Raw genomic sequence first — 24,433 nt, 5'->3', positions numbered from 1 at the left:
AAAACAACCTCTAGCTGCTCTTTTACAGTTACATTTAGGAAAAAAAGGTGCAAGATGTGCACCCTAAAATATCATATGAAGGATTGTGAGGGCCAAGAAAAATGTGTGGTTCTCTATTGGACTCTGCATTTACTGGAGATAAATCTGATACTACAAATACAATAGTTCACTATATGAAAAAATGGATGTTCTGAAGTTATTAAGGGTCACCGGATGCTTTTAAAAACTAGTAGAAGCATTATAAAAATACTTTTGCTTCATCAACAATAGTAATGGGTAATCGTTTCTCATGATTTCAACAGTGCTCATTATTTCAAAATTGAAGGATTAGAATCTATAACTGGTTTAAAATTTAAGCCATAGGATCTTCATTTAAATTGGACTAAAAGCTTAAATGACTATTAATGGTCAAAATATTGATTGACAGCAGCTGGTGTACTTAGCTCTCCTCACTTACGGCCCTGTATCCCTTACTCATTGTTCATAAAAGAAAAATTACTCCTTGCTCCCTGATTGCATTAAGAATTCCATTACTTATCACTGGGGGCTCCCACATTAAAGGACATTCTGAGGGACAGGATCTGAGTTTAGAAAAAGAGTAATTTAACCCTCTTAGAATTCAGTCTTTGATTTCATGACCTTACAATATAAGGGACAGTCTCTGAAATCATGTGAAAAATTTTCTCATTGTTCAGGGCAGAAAGGAAATTTGAGCCACAAAGTTTTAGATTTTGAATTAATTAAACTATGGCATACTAGGGAGCCCTGGTAGCATAGTGGCTAAGGCACTTGACTGCTAACCAGAAGGCTGGTGGTTCAAATCCACCAGCCACTCCTCGGAAGGAAGATGGGGCAATCTACTTCCGTAGTGATACTGCCTCGGAAACCCAAGGAGGGGTCACTATGAGTTGGGTCCGACTCGACGGCACACAACAACAACAACAATGGCATATTAAATATTTTTGGTCCTCTAAGAGTATATTTAACATTTTAATAAACCAACTTAACTCATTCAACAGCATTTTTTTTTCAAAATTTAAAGTAAATATGGTGACATAGTGAACGAGCAAGGTTTTAAAAAGCTATATTTCCTAAAAATATCTCTTAAAACATTAATTTTATCCTAGCAATTTCTTGAGGTTCTTTAGGATAAGATTGGGTTGTTGGACCCAGTGTGGCTCCATCCTACTTGACTTTGCCAGTTCAGCCCTGCTCCATGAGTATTAGGCCCATGAGAGATGCTTACTCCCACTCCATCCCCTTTTCCATGCCTGGAAGATCCTTCCAAGGCATTATGCATTACTTTATGGAGCAAGCATCGGGCACTTTCTTGGGGATTTGAGTTTTAATCCTGATGATTTTTTTTTTCAGTAGCTAGATGTATTACTTTGGTCAAATGACTTAACCTTTGGCCTTAATTTTCTCATTTGTACAATGAGGGAAAAAAAAGGAAGGAAGAAATCAGTAAATTCCCTTCCAACTGCAGTGGTCTGTGATTGTTCACATCCCTCAAACTTCAGGCAAAGGCTGACTTCAGCCATCACCTCTCAGCCACTCTAGCCTACATCAGCATTTTCTTCTCAGAAACCTGCAATGTATAATGATATCAAGTCCTTTCTCCTGGACAAGATTTTTGTTAACATTATTTTACTATTCTTTCAGAGGTACTACTCTGATTTTGTGGGAGCACTGGTAGCCTAGTGCGTTAGGCACTTGACTGATAACTAGAAGGCTGGTGGTTCAAACCCACAGCCACTCCTTGGAAGGACAGTTGGGCAATCTACTTTCATACTGATACCACCTCAGAAACCCAAGGAGGGGTCACTATGAGTCAGGTCCGGCTCCATGGCACATAACTACAACAACAACTCTAACTTTGTATTGAGTGTTCAGTAAATACAGTCTGAATTTTGAACTGGACAGAATTCATGTCTGAAAAGTAAGAACAAGTTACACTATCAGAACAGAGAGGGCTGGCTGCCTATTCAGGACTCTATCTGTGGGCACATTCCTTATGAAAGCCAGAATGGCTCTAGTTTAGTGGCATAGTGCCTAAGGCATCTGACTGATAACCAGAAGACTGGTGGTTCAAACCCACTAGCCACTTCTAGGAAGGAAGGTTGGGCAATCTACTTCCATAGCGGTACTGCCTCGGAAACCTAAGAAAGGGTCCCTATGAGTCAGACCTGACTGGATGGCGCTGTGTGTCTGTGCAGGAAAGACAACTGGGATTAGGAGCCCAAAGTACTAAACCTTATCTCCTTATTGTAAAAAGCTTCATTTTAAGGAATTACAGAGACCAGAGCAAGGTTTTCCCTGCTATAAGACAGTTGCCAGAGAATGGGTAGAATAGTAGAAGAAATGGAGACATATGCTCTCTGTAGGTGTTTGAAAAGCTGATTTTAGTAAAAGAAATTAATAGGTCTTCTGCCATGCTTCTGAATTTCAAAGGAGCTACAGATGAAGCCCTTAACCATGAGCTACTATAGTGCCTCTAAGGATTTCCTCTGTAGGGCTCTAATAAATGAGTGTTCCTGTCAGGAAAGTTAATTTATAATTCAAATTATTCATTTAGATATTATATGTATTGTCTAAATAGAATAAAATCATATGCTTAGTGAGGTGGGGACACAAAGAATGTTTGTTAAACATCTGTTATGTGAAAAAGTTGACATATAATAATAAAAATAGCTAACACAAATAGCATTTACTATGTGAACTGTACTATTCTAAATACATATATCAACTCATTTAATCCTCACAATAACCATTCTATAGATGGGGAAACTGAGCTACCAAAAAATTAAGTCACTTGCCCAAGGTAACATATCTAGTAAATGGCAGAGCTAGAATTCAAAGCTATGATTCAGATAGCCACTGGGAATCATAAACCTGAGTGTGTGTGTGTGTGTGTTGTGGGGGGATAGTATTATTTACATTTTACATATGAAGAAACTGAGACTCAAGGAACTAAAAGAACATACTGGTAACTGGTAGGACCATGCTTCAAATCCAGGACTATAAAACAGATGTTCTTTCATTTATATCACATATTTAACCCTAGAATAGTTGCCTTTATTTAATAAACATCTACTCTGTGTCAGCTGATGGGCTCAGTACCTTAGGAAGTTTATAATAGAAATATAAAACCTGCAATATCTAGCTATATAATTATCATTAATCTTTACAAGATCCATGCAAAATAAACATTATCTTCAGTTTGTAGCTAAGGACACAGACACTCAGAAAATTTACAACTTGGCCAAGGCTACATAGAATAATTGGCAAAAGCACATTTTTGAAAGCTAGTGTTCTCAAACTTTGGCCAGAGTTGTCTTCTCAACCCTCTGTTCTAGATACATAACTCTCATGAAATCACTGATGGAGAAAGGTTGGTGGGGGAGAGGGAGTTAGAAAGGTTTGTCTTTTGCCTTCATGCCTCAGAAATGTTATATTATCTATAGCAAAAAGCCCAGTATAAGAGAAAGAGTAAGAACAGTACTGTGAAAGCACATCCATACCAAGTAGCTGGAGTTAAAATATTCCATGGAAAATGATGAGGCCTGACCAGGAAACACTTGGAGCAGCATCAGGGAAAGCAGTGTTGCAAGTCCATTGTCGTTATGGGTTTGGGTGCCTGTGGCTGCCAGAATGGGTGTGGCAGCACTGCAAATAGATTGAGAAGAGGCTGTGCCTTATTCAAGCATATCATACAAAATAGACTTTGAACATATCTTAGTTTAATTTTGGAAAGACTGAAGATAGAGTCATTCATTATCCCTCTGGGTTCCCTATACATTATGAAACCTGTATGCATGAGCTATAGATGACATGGATTTTGATGAAATTCAAAACTGTGATGGCACTTACATTGATAGAAACTATTGTCTTATAATACAGTGGTTCTGATGGTATGATTCCCAGACCAGCATCATCAGCACCAGGTGGAAATTTGTTAGAAATGTGAATTCCCAGGCACCAACCTTGCCCTACAGAGTTATCAGGTCTGGGAGTGGGGCCCAACAAACTTTTTTTTTAACAAACCCTCCAGGTGGTTTTGTTGTGCTAACATTTGAGAACAACTTTGCTAGGAAAATAAAATTCAACAAGCAATTCCTAGTACCATCTCCCATATTTCCTCCTATCTTTTCTGTTTTGTACCCTATCATCCTCTGAGAGATAATTACTACTCATTGTAGAGCCCATCCCTTTCTTACTATCTACAATAGTTTGTAATATCTCCACCTCTGATTTGAGAAAAAGAAAAATTGACTTTTACATTATGTTTGTGTTATATATATATATATATATAGATAGATAGAGAGAGAGAGAGAGAGAGAGAGAAAGAGAGAGAGAGACATATATTTGTTTTATTCAGTATGTATATAGTAAAATACTTCTATCTCGATAATTATTTTGTAAATTTTCTAGGGAAGTATCCTGGTGGTGCAGTGGTTAAGAGCTGTTAGTTGAAAGGTTGATGAATTCAAACCTATCAGCCACTCTGTGGACAGAGACATAGCAGTCTTTCCAAAGATTCACAGCTTTGCAAATCTCATGGGGCAATTCTACTCTGTCCTGTAGAGTCAGTAGGAGTCAGAACAGACTTGATGGCAAAAAGTTTGGTTTGGTTTTGGCTAGGATATTGCAGGGATGGATGTTAGCTATATATAAGCTAGTGGCTGAGATAGTTTCCAGAAAAAGTTATATATGATTCTATATCAGGAAACCAAGGTAGGAATCTTACAGTCCTATGCAGTAAATGTGTGTCTTTGTGTGTGTGTGTGTCTGTGTGTGAGATGTTGGATATGACACCACTGATGGACGGTGAACCTTGGACACTCCACCCTGGTGGGAGACTCTAGTGGTTAAGACTTTTGTGTTGTCCATATCATGACCCTGCTCAGTGAAAGGATAGAAAGTCTGAATAAGGCATCCCAGAGTGGAACAGCTTCATGGACCACTTTCCACCTTGGAATGCCACGGGGTTGCTCTTACTGTCATGTGCCTCAGACTGGTTCTGTAAGAATCCTTTCTTCCCCAAAAGCAAGTTGATAATGAGCTAGCACAAAGCAATAAATTGTGTCCTTTTTAGCAACACCCGCATTTTCCTTTAATTCTTTGAGTTTAGAAGAGTATAGAACAAAAGTTCTAAGATAACCAGAAAGCATTGTACAATTTTGCTTTCTGTTTCATCCCTGACTAATCTCAGGGAAAAACTAAGCTGCTAAAAAGGAAAACTTGAGGAAAGATATTTAGAACTTTGAAATTCAAACCCATGTCATTTCTCTAAATCAATATGCTTTCAAAGACTTTGATTAGATTAGGGGTGAATAAATATCAAATAAACAGTATAAAATTTTGGATATGCCAGTCAAGTCTTAGGTTTGTGAATATTTTTTCACAGACAGGTTAGAAATATTATACACTGATTTGATCTCCTTAGAATATTTATCATGCCATTTCCTTCTTCTTTGTCCCCCTATCTCAATCCCTAGTTCATATTCTTCAAATCTGAGTGACTGAATAGTAACATCACAGATTCCTTGCCTGAAAGAATCTCCCATAATTAAAAAAAAAAAAAAAATCCTAATAATGGTAAAGGATACCGTTACTTGGGCTTTATTTTGTTTCAGTCACCTTGACATTTCTCTGCTCAGACTCTCTACATAGCACCTCATATAAATATAAACTAATTCTAATGTTTACTTCTCTCTGCCTCCACCTTATCTCAGTTCTCCTTTCTCCCTTCAGGTATTCATCTCCCAATGCTGTTTCTCTGCTTTGCAACAAGTAGCTCACTCATTTCTTCCTCAAGACCTTCTTGCCTTCCCTCTGGAGCATTCTCTGCTCCTCTGCTGCGTGGGACTCTTTATCTCAGCTGCCCTAGTCAGGCTTCCCAAACTGCTTCATGTGGCTGGTGAGCACTGTGCTCATTTATTTCCTTATGCTGCTCCCTAGAAAGTCAGTGCCCTTTTCTCTACATGGAGAATGCCTACTCATCCTTAAGATGGGGCAGGGATTTGTTGGTCTCTTCTTTAGAGTCTCTTAGGACTTTATACATGCACTTGGGAATAAACAAAACAAAAACAACTTTCATATTTCTGAGAATACATTCAGCAGCAAATAATAGAGACTTTAACTTCATGAAGCAGACTTAAGCAATGAGGACATTAGTTACCTCCCATTATTGTCCAGAAAAGAACAGTCTTCAAGGCTGGCTGATATTGTTAAGAACCAGGTTGTTCTTTTTCTCTGCTTTGCTATTCGTTTTGACTTCATTATCAGTGGCAGCAAGATGGCTATGGAAGCTACTGTGTCCTAGTCAGGTCCAGTAATACCCAGAAAAAGAAGAGAGCTCATCCCTGCTGTCTCTCTCACTGAGAATATCAAAACTTCTCTAAGAAGTGCCCTAGCTGTCTTACCTTCACCTGTTATTGACGAGAATAGAGTACAATACTCATTCTGGAACCAATTATCTGCAAGAGGAACGGGAACATCCCTGGAACTAGAGTAAGGCCAATTTACCCTGAGTACATATCTGTGTGGGACAGGTGTACCACTGAACAAATCAAGGCTTTGGTGAAAGGAAGGATGGATGCAGGATTGGTGATCTATAGTGTCTGATATATCTATCAAGTTGAAATATAATGTTACGTAATATTACATAGTTTAAGAATTTGTTTTCTTGTTCTAGGGAAGGAAGAATGCCTTATTTATCCAGATTATCCTTGGTAACCGCTCAATGCATTGTGATCAAAAGAACTACAGAACTCAGTTCTACTATTTTCATGTATTAACTACATCTGCTTTAAACAACTAAATTCTCCCCAATGTGATGTCAGCATTTAAATATACACCTTTGTACCAATATGGTTAAATAAATGTGAACAACTGAGCTTGTTGTATCATGTAACTCCTTGGGGGCACCATTCCTTTATTTTAAAATAAATCCCCACCCTTATTCCTCTAAGAAAAGGCCCTTAAGAAAAATGCTTCCACATCATGTAAAACAACTGTTGATAAGATGGAAGGGGAATTAGTTATGAGATGCAAGTTTAATGTAAGAATTTTAGGAAACACCATCTACAAGGAGGGCCTGTACCTTATTTTTGCTGGAAACCAGAATCACAGGATTGGGCAGGAAGAAGGGGTCTGATGTATGAAGATTTTTTTAATATTTTAGGGATGGATCCATTTTTTTTTTAATTTTTTAATTTTAAGTGATTGTTTTACATTCAGCGTTATGTGTACATTTAGTTGCATTCCCCATTCGCCATGTACAACCCTAACCCAGTCCCCTCCCCTACCTACCCTGTAACCCTCCCCCAGTGCTCCTCATATTTATGTACTCTTGTTTGTCCTGCATTTCCTCAATTTGAGTGTTGCTCCTCTGGTGTCCCATGGTCTATTGCTCTAAGGAATGTATTACCATAGAGTATGTGGGTGCATCATCCTGGGTTGAGTGGTCTGCGTGTACATCTTGTTAACTATTGGGCTTAGAGCCCACCCCTGGGGATGAGTTTTATTCCAGGCACAGAATGTTTTCCAGGGCCATAGTATTGGGAGTCTCACCAGATTTCATGACAGGGATGGATCCATTTTTTAATTCATTTTTATAACCCCACATGTGTCTTAGAGTAATGTCCTATTATGCCTGTGGCATGAAAGCAGGATGAGTGAGTGACTAGAGTTTTCTCATATTTTCAAAATAGTTAATGACTGAGAGACAGTCTAGAAAACAAGACTCATATTTCTAAATGCTGCTTGTTTTGGTGACTCATATGGCTGTTTCCTCCTCCCTGCCTCCCTCCCTTTGTCATTCCTTCTCTCACAAACCCCACAGCATCAGCTGTGTGGTTAGGTACCTGCTATACAAGAGTGATATAGAAAGGGCTGCAAGGACAGAGCCATCATAGTGTCTGGCATGATGCAGGACACTTACAAATATTGATAAATGACTATGCAGACTTCGAGGATCCTTTTCTTCTGACTATGAGAGAGATTGTGAACTTAGAATAAGTTGGACTATAATTTTCCTCAAAGTGTTTGGCTTTTATAGAAGAAGAGAAATGAAGTATTATATACACTTTCTGCCTTAAATAATCTCATTGTTTATTAAATGAGACAAAGCCAAGGTCTTCAAAATTATACTGAACCATATAAGCTTTTATAATATTGGACATTTGATTGCTAACTAGAAGGCTGGTGGTTCAAACCCACCAGTCATTCCTCGGAAGGAAGATTGGGCAATCTACTTCCATAGTGATACTGCCTCGGAAACTCAAGCAGCGGTCTCTGTGAGTCAGATCCAACTCGACTGCAGTGAGTTTTGGGTTTTTTTTTTTTTTAACATTGGCCCTAATATTTTGATTTCTAATTGCAAGGAGGGGTTGCTATGAGTCGGGTCTGACTCGATGGCACATAATAACAACAACAACAATTGTTAAGTTCAGTAACAACTCAAAGATGAGGGTGCTCAGTGAGTACAGCCTCCATCAGAGCAGGCATGAGAAGGGCTGGGACTTGCGAGGGACCTTGTAGCAAATGCATGTTCTACGTTTAAGTCGTTCTTCAAGCTCTGGAGAGGCTTGCGTGCTGTTGGAGACAAGTCAGAATAACAGGGAGGCACAGAGGCCCCTAGAACAGGTCTTCCGTCCCAGAAGCCCACATGTCTAGACTTACAGGGCCTAGAATTTCTGCCTACAGAAGGTGATGCCATCAACTGGCATGGGCAGATCTCAGTGAAGTACTTATGGGGACCAGGCCTGTGTGAATGTATACTGGTTACCTGTTCTACCTGGCTGGGGTGTATTTTCTCCTTTCTTCCCCTACAGGGTAAGGTCATAGTTTCATGGTTTTCCAATCAGAGTGGTGAGTTTAGCCACGGAAGCCAGTTTCCTTTTTTCCTTCCATGCAAATGACTGGTGCTTTCTATGTCCTGTACTTTTGCATGAATGTAAAAAAAAAAAACAAATAAACAAAACCCTTTCACTAGCTTTTCCTATTAACAATCCTACTTTCTCTGTCACCTTCTCTCACAGAAGGTCTGCTGGCACAGTGCCTAAGGCATTTGACTGCTAACCAGAAGGTTGGCAATTCAAACCCACCAGCTACTCTGGAGAAGGAAAATGGGACAATCTACTTCTGTAAAGATTTACCACCTTGGAAACCCAGTGGGGGTTGCTATGAGTCAGAATAGATTCGATGTCAGTGGGTTTTTTTTTCGGTTTACTCTCTCACAGTATGGTGCTAGAGTAAGTTAACTCAACAATGCATATCTCAGTCAATATGTGGCAAAAACACTGAGTGGACATTTTGGCAATAAAAGCATCATTAGGATCTGTGGATAACTGTCTGGCCCTTAATAAATGAGGCTTTTCTAGTTGCTACTGCCTTGGTGGGGTGCATGCATGGATGCATGTGCTTGTTAACCAGAAATGTTGTGAGGTTGGGGTTTTCCTGTCTGCTAAGTTGTCCATTACTCTCAATTCTTGGGTTTGGAGGAAAAGCAGGGCCAAAGTCTTTTGGGTAGTGTGTTAATATGGGTCCTCCAAGAAGCAGATGATGGGAAGATATCAGTGGTACAGGAGAAGCATTGGGGAGAACTCTTTTGAGGGAATGGGGAGGGAGCCACAGGAGGTTGAGCAGCAGTCAGATCTTAATCCAGGCCCAATCCCTATATAGAGAGAGAAGGAAGGAAGATTAAGTAGGAAAAACTTTAGGCCACAATGCCATTTCTAAGAAGAGTTTGGCAAAGCTGTTTGGTGTCCTTGAGCCAAAATTGCCCATTAGATATGTACCCATCCCTCAGCCTTGGTGCCCCTGCTGTGCTCAGTAATTAGCTAGGAGAAGCTGATGGGAGCATGGCCTCAGCCTGAATGTGATATTCTAAAGCACGGATGGAACTGGCTGCAATGGTCAAGTGCCCTTCTCGCAGTGGGAGAGCTGTATGAGAGGCACATTTTCATGGCCATTCCATCTAGTCACCTCTGGTTGTAAGCCACTGTTAACTTCAGTGTGTCTCTTCTCTAACGTTGGAGCCAGGACTGGTGTGGAGGGTCAGTCAGGCCATTTAGCCTTTAGGCCTTGTATGAATTTAACCACAGAGGCTCAGGTACAGGCACCCACATCATGATAAATACTTGTTTCCCCTGTTTTTGGAGTAATGGTGGATGTATCATTGAAAGCGCATTGCAAAAATAAGTGGTTCACCCATCAAGTTTGTTATAATTGAAATTTTGAATGAAAACATTGTTTTCATTCAGGATCCAACTTAATATCTGTGCCCTCCTTCTTTGTAACCTGCTTGAGTACAAAGCAAAGGTCACAGCGTCATTAATGGTGCCTGCTTTATAACTTTTAGAAATGAATCCTTTCTTGGAAGAGAGTATTGGAAAAGTGATGTTCTCATGCAGACACCCTAAACCACTTGGTGTGTAAAGGATGTGTCTTCCCTTTTCTGTCCTGACTAATTTTATTGTAGCCATTCAACTGCTCTGCACAGAAGATTGCCCACTGTTCTGTGGAGGATCAAGCACTTGATAAGTTTACAAGTCCACCGTTTATTTTTTCTTGGTCACAAAGAGAACTAAATGTTAGAGTCAAAACTCAGAAACTCACTGCCATCAAATTCATTCCAACTCATAGCAACCCCCATTGGGTTTCCGAGGCTGTACATCTTTATGGAAGTAGAATACCCCATCTTCCTTCTGTGGAGCAACTGGTGAGTTTGAACTGCTGACCTTCTGGTTAGCAACCAAAATAAGTGAGATTTAAAAAAATATGTTTTAATATTCATTGCTTGCTCTAATTAGTTTTCCACATTGTTATCAAAGTGATATCTCTTATATGAAAATCTGATTGCTTTACTCTCCAGCGTAAAGTCTTTCTGGGTTAAAAACATTAGAGCTTCTTAGCACAACATACTAGCTTCTTTAGGAGCTGACACTTGCCTATGGTCTGCTGTGTAGATTTTCTCTCCTTTGTCTCTCTTTTCCTCTTTCTCTTTATTTTCTTTTTACACCACTAGGGACTAGCTAAGTAGACCAGATTTCTGAAGGCGCTATGTATTTTAGCTGTTGTAGTTAGGTGCCATAGAGTCAGCTCCAATTCACAGCAACCCTATTTACAACAGAATGAAACACCGCCCGGTTCCACACCATCCTCCCAAACTTTGCTATGCTTGAGCCCATCATTGCAGACACAGTGTCAATTCATCTTATTGAGAGTCTCACCTTTTTTGCTGACCCTCAACTTTACCAAGCATGATATTCTTTCCAGTTACTGGTCCCTTCTGATGATATGACCGAAGCACATAAGATGCAGTCTGACCATGCTTGCTTGTAAGGAGCGTTCTGGCTGTACTTCTTCCAAGACATGTTTCTTGATTCTTCTGGCAATCCATAGTATTTTCAGTATTCTTCACCAGCACCACAATTCAAATGCATCAATTCTTCTTCAGTCTTCCTTACTCATTGTCCAGCTTTAACATGCATGAGACTATCGAAAATACCATGGCTTTGAGTCAGGCACACCTTAGCTTTCTTTGCTCTTAAGCACATTTAAGAGACTTTTTGTGGCAGATCTGCCCAATACAATACACTGTCTGATTTCTGGACTGCTGCTTCCATGGGCATTGATTGTGGATCCAAGTAAAATGAAATCTCTGACAACTTCAATCTTTTCTCCATTTATCATGATGTTGCTAATTGGTCAAGCTGTAAGGATTTTTATTTTCTTTGTGTTGAGGTATAACCTATACTGAAGGCTGTAGTCTTTTATTAAGTACTTCAAGCCATCTTTGCTATCAGTAAGCAAAGTTATGTCATCTGCATATTGCAGGTTGTTAATGAGTGTTCCTTCAGTCCTTTTGCCATGTTCTTCTTCATTGAGTCCAGCTTCTTGGATTATTTGTTCAGCATACAGAAGGAATAATTATGGTGAAATAATACAGCCCTGGTGCACATCCTTCCTGATTTTAAGCCATGCAGTATCCTCATTTTCTGTTTGAATGACTGCCTTTGGTCTATGTACAGATTCCTCATGAGCATAATTAACTGTTCTGGAATTCCCATTCTTCACAACATTATCCATAATTTGTTATGATCCACACAGTTGAATACCTTTGCATAGTCAATAAACACAAGTAAACATCTCTCTGATATTCTTTGCTTTCAGCCAAGATCCACCTGACATGAGTAATATCTCTCATTCCCCGTCTTTCTGAATCGGGCTTGAATTTCTGGCAGTTCCGTGTCAATTTACTGCTGCAACCATTTTTGAATTATTTTCAGCAAAAATTTATTTGTGTTATTAATGATATTGTTCAGTAATTTCCATGTTCTGTGGAATCACCTTTCTTTGGAATGGGCACAAATATGGATCTCTTCCAGTCTATTAGTCAGGTAGCTGTCTTCCAAATTTCTTGACATAAATGAGTGAGCACATCCACTGCTGCCTCTGTTTGTTGAAATATATCAGTGAGTATTCCACAAGTTCCTAAACCAAAAAACCCAAATGCATTGCCATCAATTAAGATCTAACTCATAGCAACCCCTCCTTGGGTTTCCAAGGTGGTATCACTATGGAAGTAGATTGCCCAACCTTCCTTCTGAGGAGTGGCTGGTGGGTTTGAACTACCAGCCTTCTGGTTAGCAGTCAAATGCCTTAGGCACTATGCCACCGTAAGTTCCTAGAGCTTTGTTTTTCACCAGTTCCTTCAGTGAAGCTTGGACTTCTTTCTCCAATACCATTGATTCTTGATGATATGGTACCTCCTGAAATGGTTGAACCAATTCTTTTTGATTCAGTGACTCTGTGAATTCTTTCTATCTTCTTTTGATGTTTCCTGCACCATTCAAAATTTTGCCCATAAACTAAAACCAAACTCATTGCCATTGGATTGATTCTGACTCATAGCCACCCTATTGGGTTTCCAAGATGGTAAATCTTTATAAAAGTAGATTGCCTCATCTTCCTTCCATGAAGCAGCTGGTGGGTTTGAACCACCAGCCTTCTCGTAGGCAATCAAATGCCTTAGGCACTACATCAGCAGAGTTCCTTATTTTGTCCATAGAATCCTCCTTCAATATTGCAACTCAAGGCTTGAATTTTTACATCTGTAGTTTTATATTGTATTAATGAAGTTATCACTAGTGATGATTAAGACAGAAATACCAATCAGTGTTGTTGTACAACAGAAGTTATTTTTTCACTCACTTAACAATACAAAGCTGTTATTTCTGGTTGGTGGATGGGTTTCCTCCATCTGGTGTTTCAGAGACCCAGGCTCCTAAAGGCTTGTGAGTATACCTATATCAAGGGCCTTGGATTCCACCCCCATCTAGCTGATAAATGGGAAAAGACTTTACAGTTATCAGATTGCCATGAGCATGCTAATGAAGTTTATAATCTTAAAAGTCAAGGTGTATCACTCAGGTTCATCTTTTCACTAAATAGATTGTTGAATCATTACAATACACTTGGCTGCAGATAAACAGAAACTTCTTTCAATTTTTTTTGAAAAATTAGAGAATATGTGCTCAAATAATAAATGCTCATAGGCTGGTCCCTATGAAACAGAGGTTAAAGATGTCCCAAATGTCCAACTTTTCCAAACTGCTATCCACTCCATCATCTCTAACATCAACTCTTCTTCCTCCTCTCAGTACTCTCCCTCTCATCTTAGGGTTCCTTTTGCTATACAGTCTCACAGAACTCACACACTGCCAAGAAAATGGCTTAAAAGTGGTGGAAACAGGGAGGCTGGCAAGTCCCAAATCTGTGGGTCAGGCATAGGTCTGGAGGATTCTTCTCATTCACGTGGTTGCAGGGGCTGGCACACTCAAATCAGCAGGTCATATGACAAGCTGCTGTCTCAAGTCCAGGGGCAAGATAATGATGAACTAAATGCAAGATCCAGAGGTAGAGAGGGAGAACTCTGCCAGAATAATTCACATATATACTGTAATAGAGGAGGGTGGCCTAGTGCCTAAGGCATTTGACTGCTAACTAGAGGGCTGGTGGTTCAAACTCACCAGCTACTCCTTGGAAGGAAGGTTGGGCAATCTACTTCTGTAGTGATACTGCCTCAGAAACCCCAGAAGGGGTTGGTATGAGTTGGATCTGACTCAGCGGCAGTGTGTTGCATTGTTGTTACACTGTGGTAGTATGTTGTTGGCCTTGCCAGCTCAAGGCAAACTGCTTCTGATGGTCCTTTGAAATTGATACTGAGAAAAAGGCATTGGCCAGATCAATAGCTGCATACCAAGTACCAGGAGATGTACTAATTTGCTCAAGCAATGAAACCACATCAGGAACAGCAGCTGCAATTGGAGTTACCACCTGATTAAGTTTATGATAATCTACTGTCATTCTCCAAGATCCATCTGTTTTTTGCACAGGCCAAATAGGCAAGTTAAATGGGGATGTGGTAGGAATCACTATCCCCACATCCGTCAAGTCCTTGATGGTGGCAGTAATCTCTGCAGTCCCCCCAGGGTTGCAGTATTGCTTTTGGTTTATTGTTTTTCTAGGTAAAGGCAATTCTAATGGCTTTCACTTGGCTTTTCCTACCTTAATGGCCCTTACTCCACATGTCAGGGGCCCAATGTGGGAATTCTTCCAGTTGCTCAGTATATATATCTATTCCAATTATGCATTCTGGAACTAAGAAATAACTACAGGATGGGTTCAGGGACTCATTAGACCCACTGTGAGATGCACCTTAGCTAAGACTCCATCAATAACTTGACCCTCACATGCCCCTGCTCTGACTGGTGGGCCACAGTAACAATTTAAATCTCCTGGAATTAGTGTCAGTTCAGAGCCAGTATCTAATAATCCCTGAAAAGTCTGATTATTTCCTTTTCCCCAATGAATAGTTACTCTTATAAAAGGCCTCAGATTCCTTTGGGGAAGGCTGGGAGAAAGACTGACATTATAAATTTTTGGCAATGTAGTGGGGTCCTTCCTCAAGGGGACCTGGCCTCCCCTTCATTCAAGGGATTGTGGGTCTGTAAACTGACTCAAGTCTGGGAATTGATTGACAGGCCATGTATTCTGGTGATTCAATCTAGACTGCTGTTCATATGACCTAGAATTCTTTTGTCTATACAGATCAAATAAATATTTAGTAGATTTGCCATGTATTTTCACTCCTAGGAACACCATGGCTAAGTAGCCAATGCCGTAATTCTACATGAGTCAGAGTATTCTGATTACTGTTTTGACTCTGCTGTCCATTATGGTAACCATATCCACCTTATCTTTGTTGATTAAGTGCTGCCACTTGGGCCCTACCACCACAGGGTGCAATCAGCCCCATCATAGTTAAGTGTCTTAGTTCAATTAAGGCAGTTCCCACTGTCAAATTCATCTTACATAAAATAGCAATCACAGCAGTCTTCAAGGATGCTGGGGCTCCCCTCACAAATTGTTCCTCACAGTAGGGGTAAAAAATGTGTCCTCTGGGCTCTCCATTTCTTAGTCTAGGGGTCTAATCTGATAAATCCATTCTAATGGCCAATTTCCCTTAAGCCTCTGGATACCTTCTTCTACATTATACTAAGGCAGGTCTGGTACTTCAACTTGACTTACAGTAAGCCACTGCATAATCCATACTTCAGTAAGCCAACCAAATAAACAATTACATCCTTTCCTAACCTCTCAAGCTGAAACATTTAATGAAGTCTGTTCTTAGTAGTGCTAAATCAATAAGCTCAGACCGATCCAATGTTACATTCCTTGCACCATTATCCCATACCCTCAGTAGCCATTCCCACACATGTTCTCCAGGTTTCTGTTTGTACTTGTTAGCAAAATCAAGTAGGTCTTTTCAGGTGTAGCTTACCACTTCCTTAGTCACACTTTGTATTTCATCTTTGGGGGCTCGCTTGGACTTAATTTTAGTTATAGGTCTAGCAGCAACAATGGGTAGTTGAGGCTGTTCCTGAGAACATTCATCAATATCTTCCATGGCCTCTGCCTCAAGGCAATGACCCAGCAGTAACAGTTGGGTTAATCCCATCAAATGGATGTGGAAGGGATAATTGTTTTATAGTAATCCCTTCAGATGGGAGGGATGGTGCTGTTGGCAGGAGGGATTCAACACAATTGAATCATCTTCCTGACTGTGCCCAAATGTCCCGATCCCAGGTTTCAGGATCCCATTTTTTCCCAATCAATGCTCTCACTTTAACTTCAGATACCATTCTGGGTTGGCAATTCAAGTGGCATTGTAATTCAGCCACCCTTACAATAAGACTCTGGGTTTAGTTTTCGGCAATATCAGCTGTTTTTAGAAGAAGTAAGGCTTTCTTTCAGGGCACAACTGGAAACATTGAGGTCTTTTATGTGGCACTTGAGCTGTGACTCAGCAGCCCTGAAATCATCTCATTCTTTTACCACTTTGTCTAGCATAAATTGGACCAACCAAACATCTTCTTTATACTCCTGATGCTGACAAAATTGCAGAAAAGTATCAAACATGCGATCACCCAGTACCTCACTTCTCAAAAATACTTGATCTATTGGTAGTGCTATTTTTCCTATTAATGTTGCCACCCCACACCACAGATTAGCAGGGCCATCTTTACTAATGGAGGCAGAGTTACCAGAGCCTTTACAACTAATCAAATTGGAGAACCAAAACAGAATCGATGAGAACCAATTTAGGAAACCCATCCTTGTGATTTTGTCTCTCTAGAACCACTACTTCTACCAAATGTGATAGTCTGGGTTCTCTAGAGAAGCATAACCAGTAAAGTTTAGAGAGAGACAGAGAGAGGGAGAGAAGGATTTATCTTAGGAAAATGGTTCACAAAGTTCTAGAAGCTGGCAAATCCCAAGTTCCTGGATCAAACATCAAACTGGAAGCTTTTTCTGACTCAAGTAGCTGTAGGGGCTAACAAGCTCAATGTTGGCAGGCAGTATATCCCTCTTGACTCCAGCAGATGATGAATCAAAGATCACCAGGATGAAAGGTGAATTGTTCACTCACAGACAGTTGTAAGCAGTACAACAAGATCCAGATCCACAAAGGAGTCTCTTATTTTCCCAGGATGTCCATATATATATATATATTGGAAGCAGGCTACACCCCTAGGGAACTCCTTTCAATGGATTGGCTGCCCACAACATACACATCCGATCTCATCATGGGATAACCACATCACAATTGCTTAAACTACTCAGAATAGTGGTCCAGCCAAGTTGACACATAACCCCAACTATCACATATACTCTCAAGGAAACATTGTGGTGACTTGAGTCATACCCAAGGCAGGACCCCAAATATCTCCCACCTAAAACAGTCATACAGGCTAAGATTTATAATACGTCATAAAATGAAGGACTGTGCTTAGAAGGGCCATCTTAGGCAATTCACTACACTACAATATATAATATCACATAACAAGAAGTCTAGAATTAGGGTGGTTTTGAGTAGGTTGCTTTAGAAGCTCAATGATGTACCTGTCATTTGGTTCTAGCCATATTGTGGTTTTGCCATCCTTAAAGTATTGTCTTTGTTTTTGTACTGGATCCCTTCATGGGTACAAGATACCTTCAGGAAAAACTGAAGAAGCATACTGCCTTGAACTTTTTTGGAGGGAGAAAGCAAGACTATCTTTCCCCCTAAACATGAAAAATCAGTGCTTCCTTTTAATCTGAATGGTCTGATTTAGATCATGTGCTGATATAAATTTGATCTGTGGACCAGAAACATTCTCCAGGGGAATTTCATCTCTTTAGTTAGACAATTCAGTATATATCACAGAAGAGTTTTCTTGAAGAACCCTGATGGATGGGAGAAGTAACTCTTCTCTCCAAAAGTTGTGGGTCCTTCAGGAAGAAAAAAGAGGGGGAACATATGCTGACTATTCAAGCAATAGTGTCAACTGCAAGTGCTTTAAGCATATAATCTATTGAATCGATCTCTGTGAAAGTGAATTATTTTCTAAACCACGCAATGGCCCAACCTTTTCTCCTGCCACTTCTACTCTTTCCAAATCATATAATTAACAGCGTCTAACACATTGTAGATTGTGTTCCTCCAGTGCAATTCTTTTTTCTTTATTTTAGGCCTCATAATGGGATTAATTTTACGATACGCTACAGCACCAACTGATATTGAAAGTGGAACTGTCTATGATTGTGGAAAACTGGCCTTTAGTCCATCTACTCTGCTGATCAATATCACTGACCAAGTTTATGAATATAAATACAAGAGGGAAATAAGCCAGCACAACATCAGTCCTCACCAAGGCAATGCTATACTTGAAAAGGTAAGATCCTCTCTGATCACATATTTTTGTTTTCCTATATAAATAATTGCATCGTATGTTGTTGTTGTCAGTTGCCACCATTCAGATTCATGATAACCCCATATTTTACAGAATACAACTGCTCCATAGGGTTTTCTTGGATGTAGTCATAACAGAAGCACATTACCAGGCCTTTTCTTCCATGGTACCACTAGGTAGGCTTGAACTGCAAACTTTTAGGTTAGTAGTCAAGCACAAACTGTTGGCACCAGCTAGGTGTGTATGAGTTTCTACACATAATGCAAGGAACCATGGTGGCACTGTGGCTAAGTAATTGGCTACTAAGCAAAAAGTCACTGTTCTGGTTACCTAGTGCCGCTCTGACAAGAATATACCACAAATGGTATGGCCTTAACAAACAGGAGTTTATTCTTACAATTTGGAGGCTTTTTAGTCCAAGTTCAAAGTGCCAGGCTCTAGGGGCTGTGTGAAAGCCCCTCAACCCTTTGGGCTTAAGCTCTGCCTCTTGCTCAGGGCCCACTGAAGCTAGAGACATCTCTTCACTCAGGCAACTAGTGGCTGCTGAGCCTAGCAGGCCCAAGGTTGACAAATAAAATGGCACAGCCCCAATGTTACCAAACCACATGGCAAGCCATTAATTTAAGTCCATAGAAAGTCCCAAGGTTGGCAGAGCATAGCAGACTTCTGAACAATGACATGGCTACATGCAGGGCTCAAGCATGCCATAAGCTACAGACCATTCCCAAAACTGTTTCTTACGTATGGGAAGCAGACCACATAGCCAAAGGCAGCTACTCAGCTGCTCACAGTATATTCCATCGTGGATTTGATTACCAGTCTCATCATGGGGAATACTACATCCAGCTGCCCAGCCACTCAACCAGGCCCAGCCAAGTTGACACACAAACTTTACCACTACAGTAGACAATTCAAACCCATGAGCCTCTCCATGGGAGAAAAACATGGCAGTCTGCTTCAGTAAAGATTACAGCCTTGGAAAGACTATAGAATAGATCTATTCTGTCATATAGGGTTGCTATGCATTGGAATTTACTCAACAGTCTTGGATTTTTTTTTGGGGGGGGATTTATATGTAATTTATTCATACACACACACACACACACATACCTGTGTGTAATCTTCTCTTCTCTTTCAATACCACACCATTGGAACAATTTAGTTGACTAAGGAGTTAACACCTTCTTGTATTACATGCTTATTGTGAATTCAGTTGTCTATATTTTTTCCTAGAAGTTGGGGAGAAATATTTTTAATATAATTGTTTTTGGTAATATTAGGTAAAATGATAAGAATAATTCCACTCACTCTACCTTTCATAATACTTGATTCAAGTTTTCACGTTTATTTTTTTGATGAATATTTTTGGTTTTATCTTATTCCATCAAAAACTAAGGCCATTTTGTAATCATATTTTCCAAATGGCATAATCTACTATAAAATTACTTGGTAGCCTGGTCTCCATGAACTACTAATGTGTTTTCTTTATTTAAAAAAAAAAAAAAAATTGGGTGAAAGTTTACAGAGCAAAATCATTTTCCATACTACAGTTCATACACATTTTGTTTCATGACATTGATTGAAATTTCCATAATGTAGCAGCTCTTTTCCCACTTCTTCCCTGTGGTTACCCTTTCCCTGCATTCTTCTTTCCTATGCATTCCTGCCCTCTGAGCTATCTCCCTGTGCAAATACTGCCCTTCTGGTCTCCCATGGTTGATTGTTCTAAGGAGTGTATCACCTGGTGTAAATGTCCACCTTACGTGTCTGTGTACGATTTGACTGGAAGCCACAGGAGTGAGTTCATTTCCAGGCCCAAAGGGTAACTATGGGCCATAGTCTTGGGAGTTTCACCTTACATGTGTGTTTTAAGTGTCACTGCACGTATTACCAACTCACTACTGGATTAAAATATTCCTTAAGCCAAAAGGAAAATGGAGGGGAATTAAAAAATTTCCACTTGCAAATTTTAATCTAGGATCACTGGCTTGTAGCTGGCAACACAAACTATCGACCACTTGGCTGTTTAGAAATACACGGACACAAAGTCAATCAAAACAGATCTTGATTCCATCAGTTTAGTTAGAAAAGGTTATTTTTTAAATAGAAAAAAAAAATGTGAAGTAACTCATGTTTTAAAAATGGTTTTATTATTGAAAATTTGTGAACTCCTTCAGTTATTGATGGAAAACTTCCTTGTGATCTCAGGACTGGGTCAGAAAACAGGTGAGGTTACTTATGTGGTGTCTTGTTTATCAAGAATGATGCCTTGGATTATTCTTGGTCTAAGTGAATTCTTTATTAAAGAAAAGGTTTTCCAACAAACTTCACTCACATACTCTGGTACAAGAATAAGGACTTATTCTAGATCCTTTTGGGTTAGAGCTGAGAAGTTCCTTGATGATATAGAAGTGAGTTTTCGTTTCTTTCATCCCATGTGGATTTACTTTTCTTTTGAAAATATTCTTCTTTTTTCCCAGTTTAGAGGGATTTAGGGTGGGAGGGGAGGTATATAGTGTGCCATTTTTTTCACATTCAAGATACTTTGGGTAACTTGTGGTAATTTTTTCCACGTTATCTTTCACTGGTACATTTCCAGATCAACTTCCTTCTGGCAGGTGATAAGGGCTCCAGAAAGTCAAGCTAATTATAATATTAGCCTAAGTCAGGCATAGTTAGTAATACAAACTTAAGCACACAAAAAACAAATTAAATAATAATTTCTGGATCTACTACTCTTTTGGATCATCTCTTCCAGTTGATCCTCCTGTTTCAGGAAAAATAATCTATTCTAAAACAAGCAATTTGTGAAATGGCCTTGTTAGCAATATAGGGTTTTAATTTAGAACAAACTTTTCAATTTCACCTTTGGTTAGTACATGGAGAAAAATTAAGAAAGTCTTTCTCTCCCCATTCTCCTACCCATTTTTCTGCATTTCTAAGTAACGCTATTTCTCTGAACAGATTGACCTCTATGTTAAATATCTAGTGCTGCTGTAACAGAAACACCACAAGTAGAGGGTTTTAAGAAACAGAAATTTGTTCTATTACAGTTTAGGAAGCTGGGAGTCTGACTTCAGGGCACCAACTCTAGGGGAAAACTTTCTCACTCTGTCAGCTCTGGGGGATGGTCCTTGTCTCCTTTCAACATCTGTAGGCCTGGTGTTCTTGTAGACATCCATGTGTCTTGGTATTAATCTTTCTCAGTGTCTAGGAGATTAGTGATAAGGGACCCTGGTTCCAAAAGATGCACCCTGCTCCCAGCTATTTTTTCTTGGTGGTAGTCAGTTGCCCCCTTCTCCTCTTGCTTCCCTCTCCTTTTACCTTTTGTAAATTAAAAGGTGATGCAGGCCACATGCCAGGGAAACTCCCATTACACTGGATCAGAGCTGTGACCTGATTAAGGTATTAAAGCAAAGGAGTCCCTGGGTGGTACAAATCTTTGGCTGTTTGAACTGACCCAGAGGCACCTTAGAAGACAGGCCTAGTGACCTGTTTCTAAAAAGTCACAGCCTTGAAAAGTCTATGGAGCCAGTCTACTCTACACACATGGGTCACCATGAGTTAGAGTCAAGGACAAGTATCAATAATGGAAAGCAAGAAAGAAACCTGACCTGCTTCAGTTGAAGCCATTCATTTTATAGATGAGAAAAGCAAGCAGTTAATCAGTAAAATTACTGCTACCTGTGTTCCACCCCTAGAATTTGTGATTTCATTTGTTTGGCCTGAGCTCTGGAATTTTTAGTTTATTTCTAGGTGATTCTAATGGGCAGACAAGTTTGGGAACCACTGACTGAGTTGAATTCAGTGAAAATAGTGAGGAGCTTCTTACCCTCGGTCCTACTGCTGGCCCTTTGTGTTTTGTTCCTTTAACACACCAAACACTTCCTTGCTTCAGGACTCCTATACATACCATTCATTCTTTTTGCCTAAAATGCTCTTACTCTTGCCCTTTGACTATCAAGCTCTTCAGAAATGCCTTGTTCATGGTATTTTCTTACATTATATTTTGCTTGTTTGATTTTTTTCATAGCACTTAGCACCATCTGAAATTTTATATGTATTTGGTTGCTTGCTTATTACCATACTTACAGTGTTTATTGTTTACTAGACTGTAAACTTCACAAGGGCAGAGACCATGTCTTTTTTTAATGGCCAATGCATACCCAAAGCCTATCACAATGCTTGACACATGCTGGGTGAATTGTTGGTGAATGGGTAAATGAATAAAGATAGTATAAAAACTTGGCTAAACACATATGCCTTGAGAAATATGCAGTATTTGAAACATCCTCATGGAGATGGTAGAATTTTAGCACTCTAAAGAGGTATGAATAAATATGACATATTATCTAATCTTAAGTGTGCACACACAGATAATAAATTCACTTCCAGAGATGTTATATGGTATGTCCAGGGTCTCACTACTGGTCAGAGCAGAGGCAGAACCAGGACCCACAGCACTTGACCCTAAATCCTGATAGCTTATCATTCCCAATACTACTGGATAGGCTCTAAAAGAGCCCCTGTGGACAGAGAAGAGTGGGTATTTAGGGATGAGACCTGGAACTGTCAGAGTTCAATGAGCAGAAGGAAATGAGGCCAGGGTCAGAAAGAGAGGCAGATGGTCAGAGCTACAGGAAAAGTTTCATTATTGCAGACCTCAGAGGTCATAGGTGCAGCCTCGCTAGGGCTGGCTCATTTGTGGTACATAGGAAAGGGGGTAGTTGGCCTTTGTCTCTAAAAGTAACAGGATGAGAAAATGCATTTTATTTATTCTCAATTAGAAAAATGTAGTTTAGGGGTTTGGATGTAATTCTTAACTTCAGGAATTGGAGAGGCTGGAATGAATTCTTGTGCATTATAAGCACTTCTTGGAAGATTTTGTAAAAGCATGTACATTTCTGGGGTGGTTAGACATTACAGTGCTTAGAAACCAAAGTGGGCTTGATAGCTCCATGAGAAGGTACAAAACTGGAAAATATGAAAGTGGTTGGCATTTAGATTTGTGTTCTTATGCTACATGTAAACATATAAAATTTTCAGAAAATACCATATGCAAGGCTTGTTTTGTTCAGTTTGACACAGATAAAAGTGTAGAAAGTAAAAAAATATATTTGTACCTAAAGAGTTGTGAAAACAATATTCTTCTGTACATTATGAGCAAATGGTGTACCTGAAACAGCCTTCCAAGAAGATGAAACTAAACTGTGTTGTTCTGTATTTATTCAGTCAGTATTTCCAACACCATATGTTAAATTGCTCTATAGATCCAGATATCCTTAACTAGTTTTAACCTTTTGGGGCCTTTATTATATTATATAACCATTATTTTTGCAATTTAATAAGAGTACCAACATGTTTACTAAGCTTTTCTGAATTTCATGTCAATAGGAAGTTCAAAACTAATTTTTGAAAAAAAAAAGATATTAAAAGGACTTTCTCTATCACTCATTTATTCATTCTTTTAAGACAAATGAAATAATGAGTCTCTAACTCTGATGGCATAGTGCCTAAGGCATTTGACTGCTAACCAGAAGGCTGGTGGTTCACACCCACTAGCCTCTCCTAGGAAGGATGACTGGCCAACCTACTTTCATAGAGATAATGCCTTGGAAACCCAAGGAAAGATCACTATGAGTCGGAATCCACTCAACAGCAGTGAGTTGGTTTTTTTTTTTTTTTTTGATTTATTAGTAGGGAACTGAGGTCAGATTCTAAAATAAGGCATGATTTTAGGAAATTTACTAGAGAGGGAAAAAAATAGCATATGAATAAATTAATAAATAACACCACAAGATAGGCATCAAAGGAGGGGACAGAGTACTGTAGACACTCAGAAGAGGATATTATGTCTTGTTAGGGAAGACAGAGAACATTTTGAAGAAGGGTAATCAACTGACTGTAAAAGATGATAGAACTTTGGGGGTGCTGGTGTGTGGGTGGTGAGTGGATTGGGGGAAAAATTCTAGATAGGGGGAAAGGCATAATTTGAAGACGGGAGAAGGGTAAAGAATTGTTCTGGTTACCTAGTGCCACTCTGACAAGAATATACCACAAATGGGATGGCCTTAACAAACAGGAGTTTATTCTTACAATTTGGAGGCTTTAAGTCCAAGTTCAAAGTG

General features: G+C 39.5%; 1 protein-coding gene across 1 annotated transcript in view; it reads left to right on the top strand.

The window, feature by feature from the left end:
* Positions 1-24,433, top strand: part of SLC9A9 (solute carrier family 9 member A9) — a 1,057,350-nt gene that overhangs the window by 3,813 nt on the left and 1,029,104 nt on the right. Inside the window, exon 2 of the mRNA XM_007952889.1 lies at positions 18,085-18,287. Within this exon, the coding sequence (XP_007951080.1) occupies positions 18,085-18,287 (203 nt within the window). The remainder of the gene's footprint in view (positions 1-18,084; positions 18,288-24,433) is intronic.

The sequence above is a fragment of the Orycteropus afer genome, unplaced genomic scaffold (assembly GCF_000298275.1).
Source record: "Orycteropus afer afer isolate SDZICR_OR568_19922 unplaced genomic scaffold, OryAfe1.0 scaffold00363, whole genome shotgun sequence".
Taxonomy (NCBI): domain Eukaryota; kingdom Metazoa; phylum Chordata; class Mammalia; order Tubulidentata; family Orycteropodidae; genus Orycteropus; species Orycteropus afer.
The sequence above is the reverse complement of the archived record's forward strand: the minus strand, read 5'-3'. Positions and strand labels throughout refer to the sequence as shown.